This window comes from Marmota flaviventris, chromosome 1 (genome assembly GCF_047511675.1).
Source record: "Marmota flaviventris isolate mMarFla1 chromosome 1, mMarFla1.hap1, whole genome shotgun sequence".
Classification (NCBI taxonomy): domain Eukaryota; kingdom Metazoa; phylum Chordata; class Mammalia; order Rodentia; family Sciuridae; genus Marmota; species Marmota flaviventris.
Window position 1 is genome coordinate 11,809,648 of NC_092498.1, and position 18,812 is coordinate 11,828,459.

The 18,812-nt window shown below is 37.8% G+C and overlaps 1 protein-coding gene across 1 annotated transcript; it reads right to left on the reverse strand.

The window, feature by feature from the left end:
- Positions 1-12,223: 12,223 nt before the first annotated feature.
- LOC114099206 (olfactory receptor-like protein OLF3) lies at positions 12,224-13,177 on the reverse strand. Its single transcript, XM_027943470.2, has one exon. It carries the CDS (start codon positions 13,175-13,177, stop codon positions 12,224-12,226), a length of 954 nt encoding a protein of 317 aa, XP_027799271.2.
- Between the last annotated feature and the right edge of the window lie 5,635 nt (positions 13,178-18,812).

Consider the following 18,812-nt stretch of genomic DNA (forward strand, 5'->3'; position numbering starts at 1 on the left):
TGTAGAATTGACACACTCAGACAATGAAAATGCACCTAAGCCTCTAGACGCTGAAAAGCAGAATGATCTTACTGCATATACTGTAAGATAATTACCCTATGGTGTAATAAGATTCCAGCATTCATGATTTGAGTCTGTAATACATAATTCCTAATCAAATCGGCCAAGTTTCTGACCTTCTATAAACTACTCCTACATCTGCCCTCTTTGATACCTCCAGTAAGAATTTTCCATTATTAATTGGTGCCTGGCAATGGATGTTTCTCCTTCAGTCTAGGATTGTTTTCCATACAGTCTCCTCTCTAATGAAGAGGTGGACCACTGAGACATAGTGTCCCAGTCCTCCTGGGTTCCATGGCTCAAAAGTCTCCTGAGACTATTTTCAAAAAACTCCTGGGAGTAGGTTCATAGCTGATCCCAAATGGGCTCAGACAGGGCACCAACAGTGCATGGAAGTGGCTGCACTGGCAACGCGGAGCTCAGGTATCCCTTTGGCATTGAAGTGTTAATTGCTCTCACAACTCCCAAATCTCAGGGGCATGGCCAACATGCTACCCTTCCTCTCCCCCTGGAAGGTGGTTCTTCACCTCTCCGCACTCCAAAACTCCACTGCGCTTTAGGTCATTCTGAAATCACAGAAGCCAGCTTTGAGACATCTGGGGATACTCCACTCTATCCTTCAATGTCTCTATTCTAGTGAGCAGCAAAAGGAACTGAATCCATAAAAGTTGAAAAAAAATTCTGTCTTCATCTATTTCCAGGACACCCTTTCTTTTCCTCCTGGGGACACAGTGTTATGCTCTATTCTGCTGAGACATGGGCAAAGAGTGCAGTGGACTGTTGGGGGCTTTGCAGTGGGATGTGTAATTACTACACATTTTATGTTACTATATAAGCTCCAAAATTGGCATCGTGTAGAAAGCTTGAAGACTTCTAATTAAATGCACAAAAAAAGAGTCTTAGTATCTACAGGGCAAAAAAATGGAGAAAAAGAAGATAGTCATTCAAAATAGTGTAAAAGCGAGTCCTGTATTGTTGTCCACGCTGCAAAATTAAGTTACGAATGGGTGGGTACTTTCTATTTTGCTTTTTGTGGTTTTCTTATTTTTTAATGAAAAATGACCTTGCACATGATTTTTTTCTATGTCAGAGGTTTTTGTAGGGTTTTTCGTTTGTGCTAAAATGAAATCGATTTTTGGTATGTGGGAATCTGGGGTTCCAGGAGTTGGGAGGTAGTGTAAGCACACACCCTGAAAGCTGTCCACTGTACTGTGGTAGGTCTCGGGAAGATAGGACTGCTTAGCTCAGGAAAAACTGGGAGAGCTGTGGCACTCTCCTCTGCTACTTATATCTAGTTCTTTGGTGACCCTAGGCATGAACTTCAGTAAAACCCCATTCCCCCAGACACCTCAGGGATAAGGAAGGGGTTATCTTCCTATTTCTTTGGGACTCTTTCAGTAAGAGTTATTCAAAAAAAGAAACAAAATTACAGCAAATGCTTTTCAGAATAGAGAGGTTTTCTGGAGGGAATGTTGAAATAATAAATTGAATAGTTTAGCCAAGAGATCTGGGATTTGTGGGGCTAGAAATCTTGGTCCATGACAGAAATCAGGTGTTAAGGCAGAGTTTGAAGACACCTTGGTCATCTCGTCAAAAAGGAACTGTAGGGTGAGATGCCTGGTAGAATTTCAGTCTCTTTATAACCTGCCTTTATTAGACTCTGAGATGAAGTCAGTGGTTCTCCAGTTTTCCAATTTCAGTGACCAGGTGTGGCTAGTGCATAGCCCCAGGATTTAAAAGGTAGGGAGGAGGAAAATGGGATGAGCTCAAGTCTGAACCCATCTGCTCTATTCCCAGTGAATCATTCCTTTGATAGATATCAAGTATCCACCAAAGCAGGATACTAGGTTTACAAAAATGTTTAAGAATTAGTTCTTTGACCCCCTAGAATCTTGAGAAGTGTATTAACAAAAGGGTGGTGAGCACTATAACAATAATGTGCTATCAAGATCATTAATTCACATTTGATCAATACATAGATCAACACCCATTTCTAAGTTACTTAATAAATAAAGGAACATCAAATTGTAAAAAAAAAAAAAAGCAAAACAGATAACTCTTTAGACCTTTTCAATGTTTGAATATATATGAAGGGACTCAATGCAATTTTAAAAGAACATTCTCATTCCCATTTTCTGGCATATTTTTATGCCCCTCACAGTCAAATGTGAATCATTTTTCCATTTATTTGTTCAATTCAATTCAATCACAGTCAGAGCACCATTACTTATATCTTCTCCTGTATCCAACTGTCCATCCACCACTCCAGTACTCACTCATCCATGTGCTCATCTACCCATCTCCCCATTCTTGCTTTCCATCACCCACATGCCAACTCATCTATTTCCTAATGTTCCTTAATTCTCTGCCACATCATCTGTACTCAACCAAGGTATCATCAATCACTTCTCCACTAACTTATTCAGTCATGTTACCTATGGTTTCAGATATTACAGAACCCAGTGTCTTTGATGAGGTTTCTAGAATATTCTAGATAACAAAAAGGGAAAATAGAGGATTTTCTCAGTCTTCTCAAACTATTAGAGAATTGAAAGACTTGGTTGGATATTTTCCCTGGAGTAAGCTGGAAGAATTCTGTAATAGTGAGGACTGAGTCGAAATATTCATATGCTTGCATTACCACTTTTTTAAATCTAAATTTATTTTTATTTATTTTTATTTGTTCTAATTAGTTATACATGACAATAGAATGTTGATTTTGACATGTCACACACAAATGGAGTATAACTTCTCATTCTTCTTGTTAAGCATATTGTAGAATCACACAGTTGTCTAATCATATTTGTACATAGAGTAATAATGTCCAATTCATTCCTTATCCTTCTTACCCTATCCCCGCTTCCCTCCCTTCACTCCCCTCTACCTAATACAAAGCACTTCTATTTTTCCCTACTTGCCCTCCCTTATTGTGAATTAGCATCCTCGTATCAGAGAAAACATTCGGCCTTTAGTTTTTTTGGATTAGCTTATTTTGCTTAGCAAGATATTTTCCAGCTTCATCCATTTACTATATTTTTTTTTTCACTCATCTTCAGATTAAGAAAAAAAAAGTTTCAAGCTTTTAATAAGGGCCCTACAGTTTTTTCTGTCATTTTTACTCAAAACCTTGGGGAAATCTTCCTTCTCCTTCAGTCTCTACCATTCAACCCCTGCATTGAAACATCTCTGAGATATGTCCTTCCCTGCCCATTATAAATACTAATTACCTCTATTATTTTAGCATTTTGTTCTTAAGGACCAAAGAATTCAGTGTATTTCAAAGAGTTCTAGGTTTCATTCAACCCAGACTGAAACAGAAACTATGTAGATAGAGTCCAGCAACCTGTGTTCTGAGTAATCTTTCCAGGGTTTCTGATGGAACAAAATGTGAGAACTCTTTGAACAATCCATTTTGTAGAACAGACTGAAATCCATATTTTAGTACAATACTTTATTCTAATTATTTACCCAGTTCACAAATAGTTGATCTAAAATCTTCAATTGCCCCCATATCAAAGCTCTTTCCAACTGACTAAAGAGTCATCATAGTCAAGTTTTGGACTGTTTCATTTCTATATGAGCCCCCACAAACCCCCCAAATCCTTGCTGTTCTCCACATGGGAAATGTTCTGTCTTTAGCACAAGAAGGTCATCTCATTGATATCTATCCAGAAATTGAGTTTGTTTCTTCAAGAACCCTTTGTGGGACTGACTCAAAATGGTGGAGTAGATATAGGCAATATCCTTTGGCTCCTCCACAGCCCAGAAGTAGTGACAGAACAGCCAACTAGAGAAGTGAGTGATAGAGTAAACACTCAAAAGATTAATTTTGGACAGTTTTGGGCTTGAAGAAGCTTATAAATTGGTTCCTGGAGCAGAAAAATGAGGAAAGAATTCCTTGAGCCTAACCAGGATGGGACAGGGGGAAAAGGGTAATTAAGAGAGAAAGAGGGAGCAGAAACACCCTAAAGTTGACCTCCTTAACAACAATCGTAAAGCAAAGTAGACCAAGTTACAATGGGACAGGAGCAGCAAAGACCATGAAGATGATCACAAAATTCAGCCCAAATTGCAGAAAGGTGTGCCAGGCGGGGCACCATTTTGAAGAGTTCACAAGTAGTGTCCCTAGAAGAAATCAAGTCAAGACAGTTTCTCCTCATCGACAGATAGGAACAAATAAAACCATAAGGAATGCCTCTGGAATTGGTTTTCTCAATAACCCATCTAAGAAAAAAAAAAGTATAGAGGGATCCTTGCAAGTTGAAAGTTACCCCAAACCCATTCACATCACCATGGACAAGGGGAGAGGAATGTAGCTCACCCCAGAGCGTGTCACTCCTTGGGAGTGCTAACCACTCCCCAGTTTCTGCTGGAGCTCAGCGAACACAGGCCAAGTGACTCACTACCCCGTAAAACCCTGCAAAGCCTGAGATATCAGCTGCAACGAGGATTGTGGTTTCTTTGCCAGACTCTCCACAGACAGCCTGTACTCGTAGGCCTGACAATTACAGATAGCCATGAAGCACTTAGATAGGGACACTATGAACAGGCCCAAGCAGAAGGGAGTGGTCATTCACCCATGCACAGGACCCAGTCACATACCTACGTCCTATACCCTGGCATCCAACACAAAGTGCCAGGTGATGCATCACCCTCCAAACATGCAGATTTGGGCTCTTGAACCGATTAACAAGCACTGGCTGTTGTGAGAACCTTAGCAACCAGAGAAGTGGTTCCTGTGCTCCAATACTTCTCAGATGGCTCACAGTGTAAGTCCCAGATGCCAGATAATTCCGTTCTCATTCAGATGCACAGACCCCAGAAGGTGTTTCTTAGGGTAACTCAAGCAGCCTGCAGAAAACCCTGTACATATGCAATGCAGTACAACACACAGTGAAGCTTACCGAGAAGCATCCAACAGACTTCAGCCACTGCCCAGTGTACTAAGACAGAAGCCCACTAACTTTTGACCTGTGCACTCCAGAAGGCCAGCAGTCCTAAATCACCCAGGTCACCCAGGACCATAGGTCACCCAGGACCACTTCAACCCAGCTACAGTATCTTTACCATAAGTCACCACACTACACATACTCTGAAATACACATAGGGAAGACATATCAGACATATCAACAAAGAAATAGAGATTCTGAAAAAGAACCAAACAGAAATCCTGGAAATAAAAGACTCTAAATCAAATGAAAATTTCAGTTGAAAGCATCGTCGGTACATTAGACCACATAGAAGACAGCTGTTCAGGCTTCAAAGACAAGTATATTGTTGTGGGGCAGGTCACTCAGAAAACACACCAAGTCCCAGTTTTGTCCAAATTGCAGAGTCTTTATTTAGCCAGCCGGCTGGTGACTGCCCCCCACAGGACCCATAACTCTCTCTGCAAAGAACAGCTCTGAGCCTGAGCATTTTAGGATATTTAAAGGCAAAAACCACATAGCTGCAAGCAAGCAGGTACAGAAGCTGAATTGGGCAGTTAGTGAGACAACGCAATGAGTACATTGGTATTTCCCAGGGGACTTTCCAGGTTGGCATGGCAGCAAGCAAGCAGAAGGGAAGTGGGTCAAAATGACCCTAGCTGAGTACAAGTTGGAGAATGGTTACTACTGTCTAGACAATCAATCTCTGACAAGGTACATTACCCAAGAAAAAATGGAGACCCAAGAGGACGATTTTACATTGTATAAGAATTGCTATTTTGTGTTGCCAAATATGTTATGCTAGGTAACTATTAATGGGTACAGAGGTGGGGCTTTCCCATGGGAGAAGCATTTCTTACATGATATGGAGTCCAGGGTAAAATGGAGTCTGTTTGGTCATTTCCCATAGAGCCTGGCCCAGAGCAATATAATCTTGAAAATAAAGTTGACAATAAAGAAAAGATGTCAAAGACAATGAACAGAATATTCAAGAAACCTGGGATAACATTAAGAGAACAAATATGAGAAACATTGATAGAGAAGAAGGCACTGAGATACAAAACTTTAATGTCCTTCTCAATAAAGTAATTTTAAAAATTTTTCTACACTTTAAAAGCGAGATAGAAAACAAAGCACAAAATGCATTAGAACTGCAAATGGACAAGATCAAAACAGATCCTAAGGCTCATTATAATTAAAATGCCTAATATACAGAATAAGCACATAATTTTTAAAGTTGCAAGATAAGAACAACATGTCACATTTAGAGGTAAGCCAATTAGATATTCAAATTACTTCTCAGCCCAGAGTCTAAAATCCAGAAGAACTTGGAATCCTGTACACCAAGCCCTGGAAGATAATGGTGTCAACCTCGATTGCCATCTTTTAGAAGTAAAGATAAAATCAAATGTTCCAAAATAAGTAGAAACTAAAAGATTTTATGACTGCTAAGGCAGGGCTACAAAAAGTAATTAATGAAATTTTACACACAGAAGAAATGAAAAACATGAGGATGACTGAATTAATGAATTCTACTAGAATAGTCAAGTAAAGGAGAATCAAGTCTCAATTGTGCTCTAGAAATAAATCAAAATGGCAGGAAATAAAAAATCATCTCTCCAAATAACACTGAATATAAATGATCTAAACTTTCCAATCAAAAGGTATAGATTGGCAGAGTGGATTAAATAACAAAACCCAACCACAGGGTGTTTACAAGACACTCACCTTATAGATAAAAACACCCATAAGTTGAAAGTAAAAAGATGAAAAAAGATACACCATGCAAATTGAGCCTGTAAATAAGCAGGATTAGCTACTTTCATATTTGACAAAGTAGAACTTTAGTCCAAAATCAATCAGAAGAAACAAATAAGATCAGTTCAAAATGGTTAAGGGAAATGTCCAACAAGAAAATATGAAGAATGTAAATATTTGTGCCCCAAACATTGGTGCACCTACATACGTAAAACAAACGCTACCCCCAAAATTTTTTCATCCAATTAGATCATAATAGAATACAATTAGCAATCAATTACAAGATAAAAACCAGAGAACATTTTATCATATGGAGTTGAAAAGTTACACTTTTGAACAAGGAATTTGTCATAAAAGAAATTGGGGGAGAAATAAAAAAATTCTTAGAAACAAATGAAAACAGATAAGGAACATCAAGATCTTTATTATTGTATGAAGGCAGTTGTAAGATGAAAGTGTGAAGAGTCGAGTATTCACTTTACAAAAACAACAGAAAGATTCCAAATAAAAAATCTGATGTTACACCTTAAATGTAAGAACAAGTTAATTCCAAAATTAGCAGAGAGACTGAAAATAATTAAGTTCAGAGCCAAAATTAATGAAATCGAAAATAAAAAAACAATACATAAGATCAATGCAACAGTTGGTTCTTTGAAAAGATAAACAAGACTAGATAAACTATTGAAAAGAATGAGAGAGATCAAATTCAACAAAATTAGAGATGAAAATGAGATACCAACACAAATGATCTTTAGGAAGCATATTGAAAACTGATGCTCCAATAAATTAGAAAATTTAGAAGATATAGACAAATATCTAGACACATATGACCTACACAAATTGAACCAAGAGAATGTAGAAAACCTAAAAAGACCAATATCAAGTAATAAAATATAATCAGGAATTAAAAGCTTTCCAACAGCAGCAACATTTCCCAGGACCAGATGCATCCTCAAATGAGTTCTACCATACCTTTAAAGAACAAATTATGCCAATCTTCCTGAAATTATTCTATAAAATAAAAAGAGAGTGGATATCCCCAAATTCATCCTATAAATCCAGTATCATCCTGAAAGCAACCAAATGAAGACACAACAAGGAAATAAAACTACAGACTAATAACTGATGCACATAGACTCAAAAATCCTTAATTAAAATATATAGCAAACTTTAATCTAAAATACATTAAGAAGATTGTATACCATGAATAAGTTGGTATATCTCATTGATGCAAAGTTTGTTCAACAGAGGCAAAAAAATAAATGCAATTCATCACATAAATTATGGACATGAATCACATGATCATCTCAATAGTTGCACAAAAAGATTAGACAAAATCCATCATCCATTCATTTTAAAATTGTGAAGAAAAGAGATAGAAGAAAATTACCTCAAAATTTTAAAGCTTATAAACTGACAAACTCAAAATCAACTTCATGCTGTATGGAAAAAAACAAAAAAAATTTTTATAAAATCTGGAATAAGACAACAATGTCAAATCACACCACTCCTATTCAATATAGTTCTTGAAACTCTTGTCAGCAATCAGGCAAGAGAAGAAAATCAAAGGAAAGAAGAAGTCCAATTATTTGTTCGCTGATGATGTAATTCTATACAGAGAAGAACCAAAAATATCCACCAGAGGACTACTAGAGCTGATAAATTTTAAAAAGTAGCAAAATACAAGATAAGCATGCAAAAATCAATAGTTTTTCTATAATCCAATAATAAATCTACTGAGAAAGAAATCAAGAAAACTATTCTGTTCATAATATCTTTAAAAAAACAAACTTGGGAAAAAAATCTAAATAAGAAAGTTAAAAACCCCTACAATGAAATCTATAAAACACTGAAGAAAAAAAATGGAAGACGACCTTAGAGGATGAAAAGACCTCCCATGATGTTAGAAAGAAAGAATATTGTAAAAAATGGCCATATTACCAATCTGTAAATTACTGTATACAGATTCAAGGCAATCCCCATCAAAATACAGATGACATTTTTCACTGAACAATAAAATACCATCCTAATAGCCAAAGCAAGATAAACAAGAAATATGATGCTGGAGGCATCATAATACCTGATCAAATTATACTACAGAGCTATGGTAACAAAAACAACATGATATTGGCATTGAACATACATGAAGATCCATGGAATAGAATAAAAGACAAGCCCACATATGATATAGTCATCTGATATTTGACAAAGGTGCCTAAAACATGCATTGGAGAAAAGAACCTTTTTAACAAATGGTGCTGTGATAACTGGGTAGCCCTATATAGAAGAGCGAAAGTAAATCCCTGTCTTTCACCCTGCAGAAAAGTTACTCAATGTGGATTATGGACCTAGGAATTAGATCATAATTTTGCAATAGCTCAAAGAAAACATATGGTCAACACTCTGACATATTGACAAGTACTGACTTCCTTAACAAGATTACTAGAACCTAGTAAATATCTAGACACATATGATCTACCCAAATTAAACCAATAAAATAAAACCACAAGTAGGTGAAATGGAATCAAATTAAAAAGATTATGCACAGCAAAGGAAACAAGAGCCTGAACAGAGAGCTACAGAGTAGGAGAAAATGTTTACCAGCTACTCCTACAACAGGGGATTAGAATCCAGAATATATAAAGAACTCAAGAAACATGATACCCATAAAACAAAACAAAAATCCATCAATAAATGGACAAAAGAACTAAACAGATAGTTCTCAAAAGAAGAAATACAAATGGCCAACAAATAGATGGAAAATGTTTATCATCTCTAGCAATCAGGAAAATGCAAATCTACATTGAGATTTCATCTCACTCTATTTAGTTAGAATGGCAGTCATCATGAATTAAAGTAATAATAAATGCTGGTGAAGATATTGGGGGAAAGTCCACTCACACTTTGTAGGTTGGACTGGAAATTATTATAACCAGCTTGGAAAGCAGTATAAAGACTACTTGAAAGACTGGGAATGTAACCACCATATGACCCAGCTACTCTAATTCTTAGTATTTTCCAAAGGAACTAAAATCTTCATACTATAGTTAATGTTTATAGCAGCATAATTCACAATATTCAAGTTGTGGAATCAGCCCTGGTTTTACAGATATCATCGACAGATAAATGGATAAAGAAAATGTGGTATATATACAGAATGGAGTTTTATTCAGCTGTAAAGAAGAATGAAATCATGACATTTTCTGATAAATGTATGGAACTGGAGAACATCATGTCAAGTGAAAAAAGCCAGACTCAGAAAGTCAAGGATCAAATGTTTTCCCTCATATTAGGAAAACAAGGAAGAAAAAAAGAAGAGAGGACTCCGTGAAAACAGAAGCGAGTTCAGTGAAGTGGCAGAAGAGGATTGATTGGGAAGGAAGAAAGAAGGACAAAGGGAGAAATTGCAGAATAAAATTAAATGTAGATATTTAAATGTACCGCGGTGAATTTCACCTCTGAATGCGTCTAAAACACCAACATAAAAAATAACAATGAATAAATAGAGGAAGCTGAGTAGAATAAAAAAGGGACCTAGGCAGGAGAGAAATGGAGGGAAACAGGAAGCAGTGGGAACTGAGATGGAGCCAATCATATTCCATGCATGTATGATTGTGTCAAAACAAATCCCACTATCATGCATAACTGCAATGCACTACTACAGATACTTTACAGGACAAGGATCTGTCCATGTCTACACACCTGCCCTGTCCTCCCTACTTCCCTGCTCTCCTGGTGTAGCGATTGACTTGACGACACCTTTGAATTAGCATGCTTGCCCCATCCCTACAGCTTTGTACCAGACTTTCCCCATTCAGGTGTCTTGTCATCTGAATGACTGATTCTCACAGTTCTGGTCTCAACTTGAGGGTCCTTTGATAGAAAGCCTTCTGCAATCATTCCCAATGGGCATACTGTCATTTAAACATTTGCTACAATTGCTTAGTCATATGCCATCCCTACTATGTGAGAATATGCTCCTGTTAGGAATGTGCAATATAGACCAATGTGTTCAAGATCACTCATGGGCACCGGCACATAGTAGATATCCCCTGATATTGCTTGTTTTAACACTGATAGAAACTTAATAAGCATGCCATCTTTGGTGATGCCTGCCTATCTTCAAAGCATTGAAGTAAGGATTGCATTTACTATGAAAGCAAAATTCAAATGTCAGATGAGCTTCAGATTATCTGAGTCTGCAAATCTGTTGGAACTCCTAGTTTCTCAGACAACGGGTTGACAAATGTAAGTAAGTACCTCTAGTTAACTGACTTAAAGAAGTGTCACAGAGAAGAAAATACTTAGGCTCCAAGGAAGTAAGAAGACCAGCTACTTTCCTATGCTTTAACTTTTTTATTTCCATTTTCTTTTCCCCTTTCACTTATTTCTTTGACTTTCTTTTGCATTTGTGGTTTTTTTCATGAAAGACGGGATCCACTCTAAAACCCAGATCACTATGTTTATAAAGGCTAACAAGAGCCTGTTATATGTGGGAGAGTGAGTGGGAGAGAATTGATGATACAATTCTCACAGCTAACTAACCTGGAATTTCCCAAAATCCACATTAAAAGGATCTTCTTATCTCTCATGGGATCTGCCTGAAGATGATTCCCTTGCTTAGATAAACTATGCTTATGACATTTTATACATTTTCTCAAACGTCATGTTTTTATTTTGTTCTTAAAGATTCAGAGTAAAGTCAATGGATTTTCCAGAGATCAGATAATTTTAACATTTTTAAAGATACCCATTTACATGCAATGAAATCATTCTCAAACTGCTTGAAAACTGTCAATTATGGCCTGAAACTAAAATTTCCCTTGGATATTAATGGTCTTGGGTGAAAACAACTTTTAGTTATATCCCTTCTGGGGTAAACATGACCTTCACTTGATCTTTCTTCACTTGATCCATCATTACCTGCAGCACTTGGAGAATGGCATTGCATCCACAATCAGTGGGTGCTGCTGCACGAAGACCCTTCCATCAGCCTTGACAGCAGAGGGTTGATTTATGCAGTTACTACACATGCTACAATACCACCCATTGTTTTAGGTGAGACTTCAAATGTGAAAATGCATTTTGTTTCCACTGGAAACACCTAAACCTTTGCCAAAATGTGTCTGCTAAGAACAAGGGGTCCAAGGGAAGATCCATGAATAAGGGTCACAATTAGAAACAATATGATGAATCAAAAAAGTGTGTCTTATCTCAGGCCTTGGGAATGGAGATTGAGAACAGGAGGTGAGTTCAATATCAGCAGTGCTTAACTCCACTGAACACACTGCTGTGACATAAAATACTCCCACATCCCACACCCAACACACTTACAGAACAGCCGCCTACATAACACACCAGCACTTGTTACGACATCTGCTTCCTGGATGCCACGGCAATGCAGCTGAAGCCTGTTATATGAGTGGGGTGGGGAGCACTGAGGCACAGCTCTCCTTTCTAGTGATTTCCATGAGTTATCATGTTGCCAGTTTTGACATTATCCCTGAAAACTGTCCTAATAATTTCTGCCAGGCGCTCTTCACATCTTTATTCCGTAGACTGTAAATCATAGGGTTCAGCATCGGAGTCAAAACGGCATAGAAGAGAGAGATCAGCTTCTCCTGAAGGACAGAGGGGCTGGAGTGGGGCTGGATATAGGTGAAAATGGCCATGCCATAGCAGAGGGCGACCACAGTGAGGTGAGAGACACAGGTGTGGAAGGTTTTCCTCCTTCCCTCTGTGGACTGGATCTTCAGGATGGTGGAGATGATGTGGACGTAGGACAGGAGCACCAGGAGGAAGGGCGTCATCAGAAGGATGATGCTAGAAACCATGATGGCTACTTCATTGGAGGAGGTGTCCACACAGGCCAGCCTGACCACAGCCAGGAGTTCACAGGATATGTGATCAATGTACTTGTTTGTGCACATGGGCAGCTGGAAAGTGATGGTGGTCTGCATGAGTGAGTTGATGGAGCCACTGAGCCAGGATGTGATGGCCAACCGAGTGCACAGGCCTCCATGCATGATGACTGAGTAGCGCAGGGGGTCACACACTGCCACATAGCGGTCATAGGCCATCACTGCCAGGAGAACAAACTCTATCCCACCCAAGCCCAGGGAGAAAAACAACTGTGCAGCACAGCTCAGGAATGGGATCCCTTTGTGTTCTGCCAGGAAATGCACCAGCAGCTGAGGGACGATGCTGGTGGCATAAGACACGTCCACGAGGGAGAGGTTGGTGAGAAAGAAATACATGGGCGTGTGCAGCCGGCTGTCCAGTCTGATCAGAAGAACAATGAGGAAGTTCCCCAGCACTGTCAGCAGGTACATGGCCAAGAAGAGGACAAAGAGGGAGACTTGAGTGTCCCAATCACTGGTCAGTCCAAGGAGAATAAATTCACTCCCCCATGTCCGATTATATGTTCCCATTAAAAAAAGTTAATCTGTAGGAAAATTCACAAATCACAAGAGATATTTATCAAGAAACATAAACAAATTTTATTGCATTTATATAGACCATCCATTTTTAGTCAAGTACTTCAAATCCCACATCATCCAGGAAGACACGCTGGGTCGCCATACACTTTATAGATCCACTTTGAATCACAAGTGGAGTGTCTCCATGAGGATATGATTTGGCACCAGAATGCCAAAGAGAGACTGGCACATGAGGACCACAGGTAAAATAGGTAGCAACAAAGAAGAATACAGTTGGCAGGTTAAAGGATTATCTGCAGTATGGCAACTAAACCCATACTGGGAAAATGCATAAACAAGTCTACTTTGTATTTCTTCCTTAGTGTTCATCCAACCCTGGGTGTTTTTTTTTTTTTTTCCCATGTTAACTACTCATCTTAAACTCCTTTAATAAACAATAAAATCCTGATTTTCATTTTTTGGGTCATATCATCCTCATGCTCAACAAACCTCAAAGCATACCTCCCCTCATGTTGTGAGATGTCTCTTGTGTCCTCAAAAACAATCCACACTGCCTTCTCAGAACATGATACTGGAGAACAATATACCTCTGAGACATGAGCACTGGGAGGGAATATTTCTCTTTGCCTATATCTTTGAATCATGGTGAATGTAGAGTTATTACTGTGGCATCACAAATCAACACCATGTGATAGAATGACAAAGGTATGGGACTCTGGGCGTGGCTCAGTGGCAGAGGTCATACTCAGCAGGAGGGAAGCCCTGAGTTCAATCCCCAGCACACAAAGAAAATAAAAGTGCCATAGGAATATTCTGCTAAAAAATCGTCCCCTTCAACACCTTTATGAATCAGTGTATCATCTGGCCCTGTAAAATAGTCACATATGAATAGAAAATGGGAATTTCAAATGTGAATAACACCGAAACTCCAGCAAAACTCAGAGAAGAGGTGTGGAGGGCAAATATTAAAACTTCTCAGTTAAAATGTTATTGTTATGGAAATGGCTAAATCAAGCTATGTATTAATTTACATACTTACATTGCTTTTTTTATCTGGTAAGAATACTTGAAGTCTACAAAATAAATACATATAATTTTTATTTGTCAAATTATAAAATTTTTAAAATTACCTTTTTTTTGGCCCTAGTTAAAAGTATCTCCATGTACTTTCTACCATTATCCAGTAAGTACTTGTTGGGGAAAATATCAAGACTCAAATGTTCTCTCTATGACAAAGAAACAAAGACCAAAAATAGGTGTTTAGATTCTTCACACAAATCTTTTTTTTTTCCATGACATAATATGCCTAATTTAAAAGTTAAATTTCAATCAATCAGCCTTTTTAAATAAAGAAAATCTTTTTGTTGATTCCATGGAAACTCTTTCCATTTTAATTAATGTAAAAAGTTAAATTTTAACAAATCACATATTGTTTTTATTCCTATTCCACCTGATAAATTCACCCACTATTCTTTTCCCTATTTTTTCAACAATTTATTACATTGTAACATCTTTAGCTGAAAATATGCATCAGCTCAACAAGATGAGTGAGGAATTAACACAACAACCTGGGATGATGTTAGAGCCTGGATTACCTTTTGCCTGGATGGGGAAGATACATTTGACTTTAGCCATCCCTGTCTCCCTTTTTCTGAGTCTGTCTTCTAACCCTGCATCTATGAGCCTGATGACTTCATGCTGTTCTCTGCACAGGTCCTGCCTTCCAGTATCATGGCCCTACTCAAAATTGTCCTTCCTCTTCTCTTAAAAGCAATGCCAAGGATGTCAAGATCTTAAGTTCAATATATTTCTACTGGTAACTTCTCAGGCAGTGATTGTGGGTATGTTTGCTGGTAACATCTGGTTTTTCAGAATCATGCAATCAGGCCTCATTCAATTGTTCTGCTACCATTTCCTTAAATTTAAACAGTTTGTGGAGGTCCCATTTATGCCAAACTCAATGTCTATGCAGAAAGCCTGGGAAGAAAGAATATCCTTCCAAGTATGAAGATGACTTTTCTCTATAAAGTACCTGTTAGCTTTGCACCTGTCACCCCCTCTCCATGTTCCTGCTCTAATAGAAGTGGCAAGAACTTGAAGGAAGTATGAGAAACTGTTCATCAAAGAAAAGATGCAAGACTTGACCCACAAGCAAACATCACCAGATCTGTCCACTACATGGGTCACAAGCAGTCAGAATCATTACGTGTCATCCATGGAGATGGCTTCCATGCTGCTATTCCCATTGTTCTTGTACAGTTTTTAATTACATTTGGTTTCCTTGCTGCTCTATGGCCCAACACTCAAAAATAACTCAGTGTGTTTTTGCAAGGAAGGAAATCACCAAAGACTGGCACTGAGATGTCATTTCCCTTCCCAACAGTCAGTGCCACATTTCACTCTACCCCAGTGAGTGCATTACACATTTAACTCTGTCTAACAACATCTTCTATTTCTATTACCTAGCCACATGAAAAAAATTTTTTCTTCGTTTCCCTCTCTATGAAAAGGAGAGTATTGATTTGAAAGACTTAGGAAGCATACAGAGTACAAAAGGATTATCTAGTGTCTCACACTCATATGAAAAATATACTTCATAATAATAATCATTTCCACTATTCATGACAATTCAAAGAGTGCACAGTTGGACAAAAATTTGTATCCGCCTCAAAAATCTGATCTGAGACATAATGGGGCTTAGAGATAGGCATATTACCAATATAATCTCCCATTCATTATAGTGATGATTCCCTACAGCTAAGTAAGAGAAAACCAAAAAAAAAAAAATTTCTCCTTGGAAAATTTGCATATCCATTTTGTAACACATCTTTGATTCTTTATCACTTTTGGCTGTCCTTAGTAGAGTCTACAGTGTTAGCAGGGGTAAATCCAGAAGCCCAGTACCCGAAGGTTAAGACACACAACCTACAAATATTTTTCTTTCTTGATGGTCAAAATAAATCTGAACCTTACCTTGAAACAGTTGGGCTGTCAATGGAAATGACACTTTCATTTAGGGAGAGAGCCATCTCACTGTGCTGAACTCTTGATTGTATAAACAGACTGCATCCATAATGGACAGGAGAGTCTCCACAATTGGACATAGAGAACCCCAGGGCCACTTAGGAGGGTGACATATAAAATAATTTTGTATTCTGGGAGGACAACTAGTCTTCTCTCTTTCTCTCTAGATTTGGTTGACTCAATTTTCACATAATTTGAGCCCAATAATGGAGACCCAGTTTCTCAAAGAAGTGCAATCATGAAATTAACTTGTGGTATCATTTATTATTATAGTTATCTTGTGCACATTATCACTGTCCCTGTCTCTTGTTCCCTATACTAAGACCAGGGTATTCTTTTGCAAGATAATTCTCTTAATGAAGCCTCTGTAGCAAAGTCCTTAAAATACATTTTCAAGGTACTAGCACTGAAATGAGGACTGGCAAACCTCAATTGAAGTCTCAGTCTACATTTTGAACTCAAATTTCATGTGAAGAAAAATCAAAATACTTTTTACTTACACTCTTAAGAAAATAACTGAGAAATGAGACTTTAAAACAATAGACAGTTTATCTTTTCTGAAAATGTAATATATTCCTACCACAAATTTGTGAATATTAATCAATATCAAAAGAAAAGTTTTATGGGTCTGGGTTCCCCTTCTAAATATCTTTCCCCAAAAATAATGTAAAATTTTTCCATGATATTTCTAATATTTTAAATTATTATTTTCCCCATCTGTTTTAATCTTTCTTATTTCCCCGTTGGTTATAAAGTTTGGAATCGAGAAACCCATACAAAACACACACACACACACACACACACACACACCAAACTCTCCAGCTTTTGAAAGCAGAATTTACTACATTTGTTGTAATACTTAGAATGAGAAGATTTCAACATTCATGTTCAGATTTCTGATTCAGAGTCCCTAACAAATCAGATTAGTGCAGTTTCTGTCCCTCCAAAGCCTATTTATTTTGCATTATGCCTTCTATTGACCCTTCTTTTAAGAGCTTTCAAATATTAATTAGCATCTAAAAAAAAAAAAAAAAAACTCGAACATTTCTACTTTAGTTTAGGTTGCAGTTGTTTTCTAAAGAGTACTCCTTTCCAACAAAATGATTTCTGATAGAGGTTAAGAGTCCTCAACACTTTTGGCTCCAGGGCTCAGAAATCACCTGAGACTAGTTTTGTTTGCAAGGGAAGCTACTAAGAGGAAGTTCATAAGTGCCCTCAAATTAGCTCCCACAAAGACCCAAGGAAGTGTGGTGGCTGCACTGGCAATGTGGGGCTGCCAAATTCCCCTCAGGGGCTTCATGCTTTAGTGTGTTAATTGCTGTCACCTTCCCAGTTCTCAAGGGTTTCTTTGTTGCCCTTCTTCTCCCTGAGGAAGGCTGTTCTCCATTCTCCTTCCAAAATGCCACTGAAGCCTAGGGTATTCTTAAGTCACCAAAGCCTGCTTTCTGCTTTGGTAACTTAGGATGTTCTCCTGGAGTTGCACTCCTATTCTAATGAGCAATTACCTGAATCCTTGCCAGATGAAGCATTTGGTTCTAGAATGCCATTACATCTTTTCTTCAGACGAAAGGGTTTTGCTTCAAACCCCAAAGTTATATGCAAAAAGTACCTCTAGGCATTGCAAGTGTTGAACAACACCTGAGTATATTTACATCATGCTGTTAAAGGTTTCAAAAATATGATTAAGCTTTAAGACTCCAAATAATATGTATGTAAAGAGAGTTTTGGAGTCCATAGGGGAGAAGATGGAAAGAAAAGGGTCATCAAAAATCCTTGCCAAGCGTGGTGGTGCATGCCTATTATCCCAGAGGCTTGGAGGCTAAGACAAGAGGGTCACAAGTTCAAAGCCAGACTCAGCAAAAAAAATAAATAAATAAATAAAAAATAACCTGGGGATGTGGCTCAGTGGTCGAGTGCTCCGGAATTCAATACCTGGTACCAAAAGGAAAAGAAAAAATCCTTAACACAAAATTGTTAACTTTCCGTACCCCTTTACATGTTTAATATCTGTGAAGAGGTTCAATATAAGTTTTAAAGAATGAAATCACATTACAATTCTGTGGTATTCTTCTTTACCTCTTGCACATTTTGTATTCTGGGAGGACAACTAGTCTTCTCTCTTTCTCTCTAGATTTATTTTATCAAAAACATTGAAAGGCTCCCTATAACACAGTTTGCTGGGTCCTATCTGCATGCCAACTCATCTATTTCTCCAATATTCACTAATTGCCTGCTATATCATATATGCTCAATGTATCATACATCTCCAAGGTAACTGACATATTCTATCATATTACCATGGCTTCTTTGACAAAGTTTCTATATTATTCCAGACAATAGAAAGTACAAATTCTTCTCATTCCCCGCTCTTTATAAGCTCCAATTAAATTGAAAGAATTGGTTGGTATTTTCTTGGAGACATGGAGAAATAATTCCATGACTATAAGGGTTTTAGTCACAGTCTCCAGAAGTTCTCATCATTACTATTTTTTCCATTTAGCTGAAGGCAACAAAATTAAATTCCCAAATTCTTAGTTCTCATCTAAAATGTTGGAGTCATAGAAGCAGAGAGTAGAATGGCCGCTCCCAGAGGCTGAGGGGC

Excerpts from the sequence above, each read along its gene's own strand:
- LOC114099206 (XM_027943470.2), bottom strand. The coding sequence starts at position 13,177 with ATGGGAACATATAATCGGACATGGGGGAGTGAATTTATTCTCCTTGGA.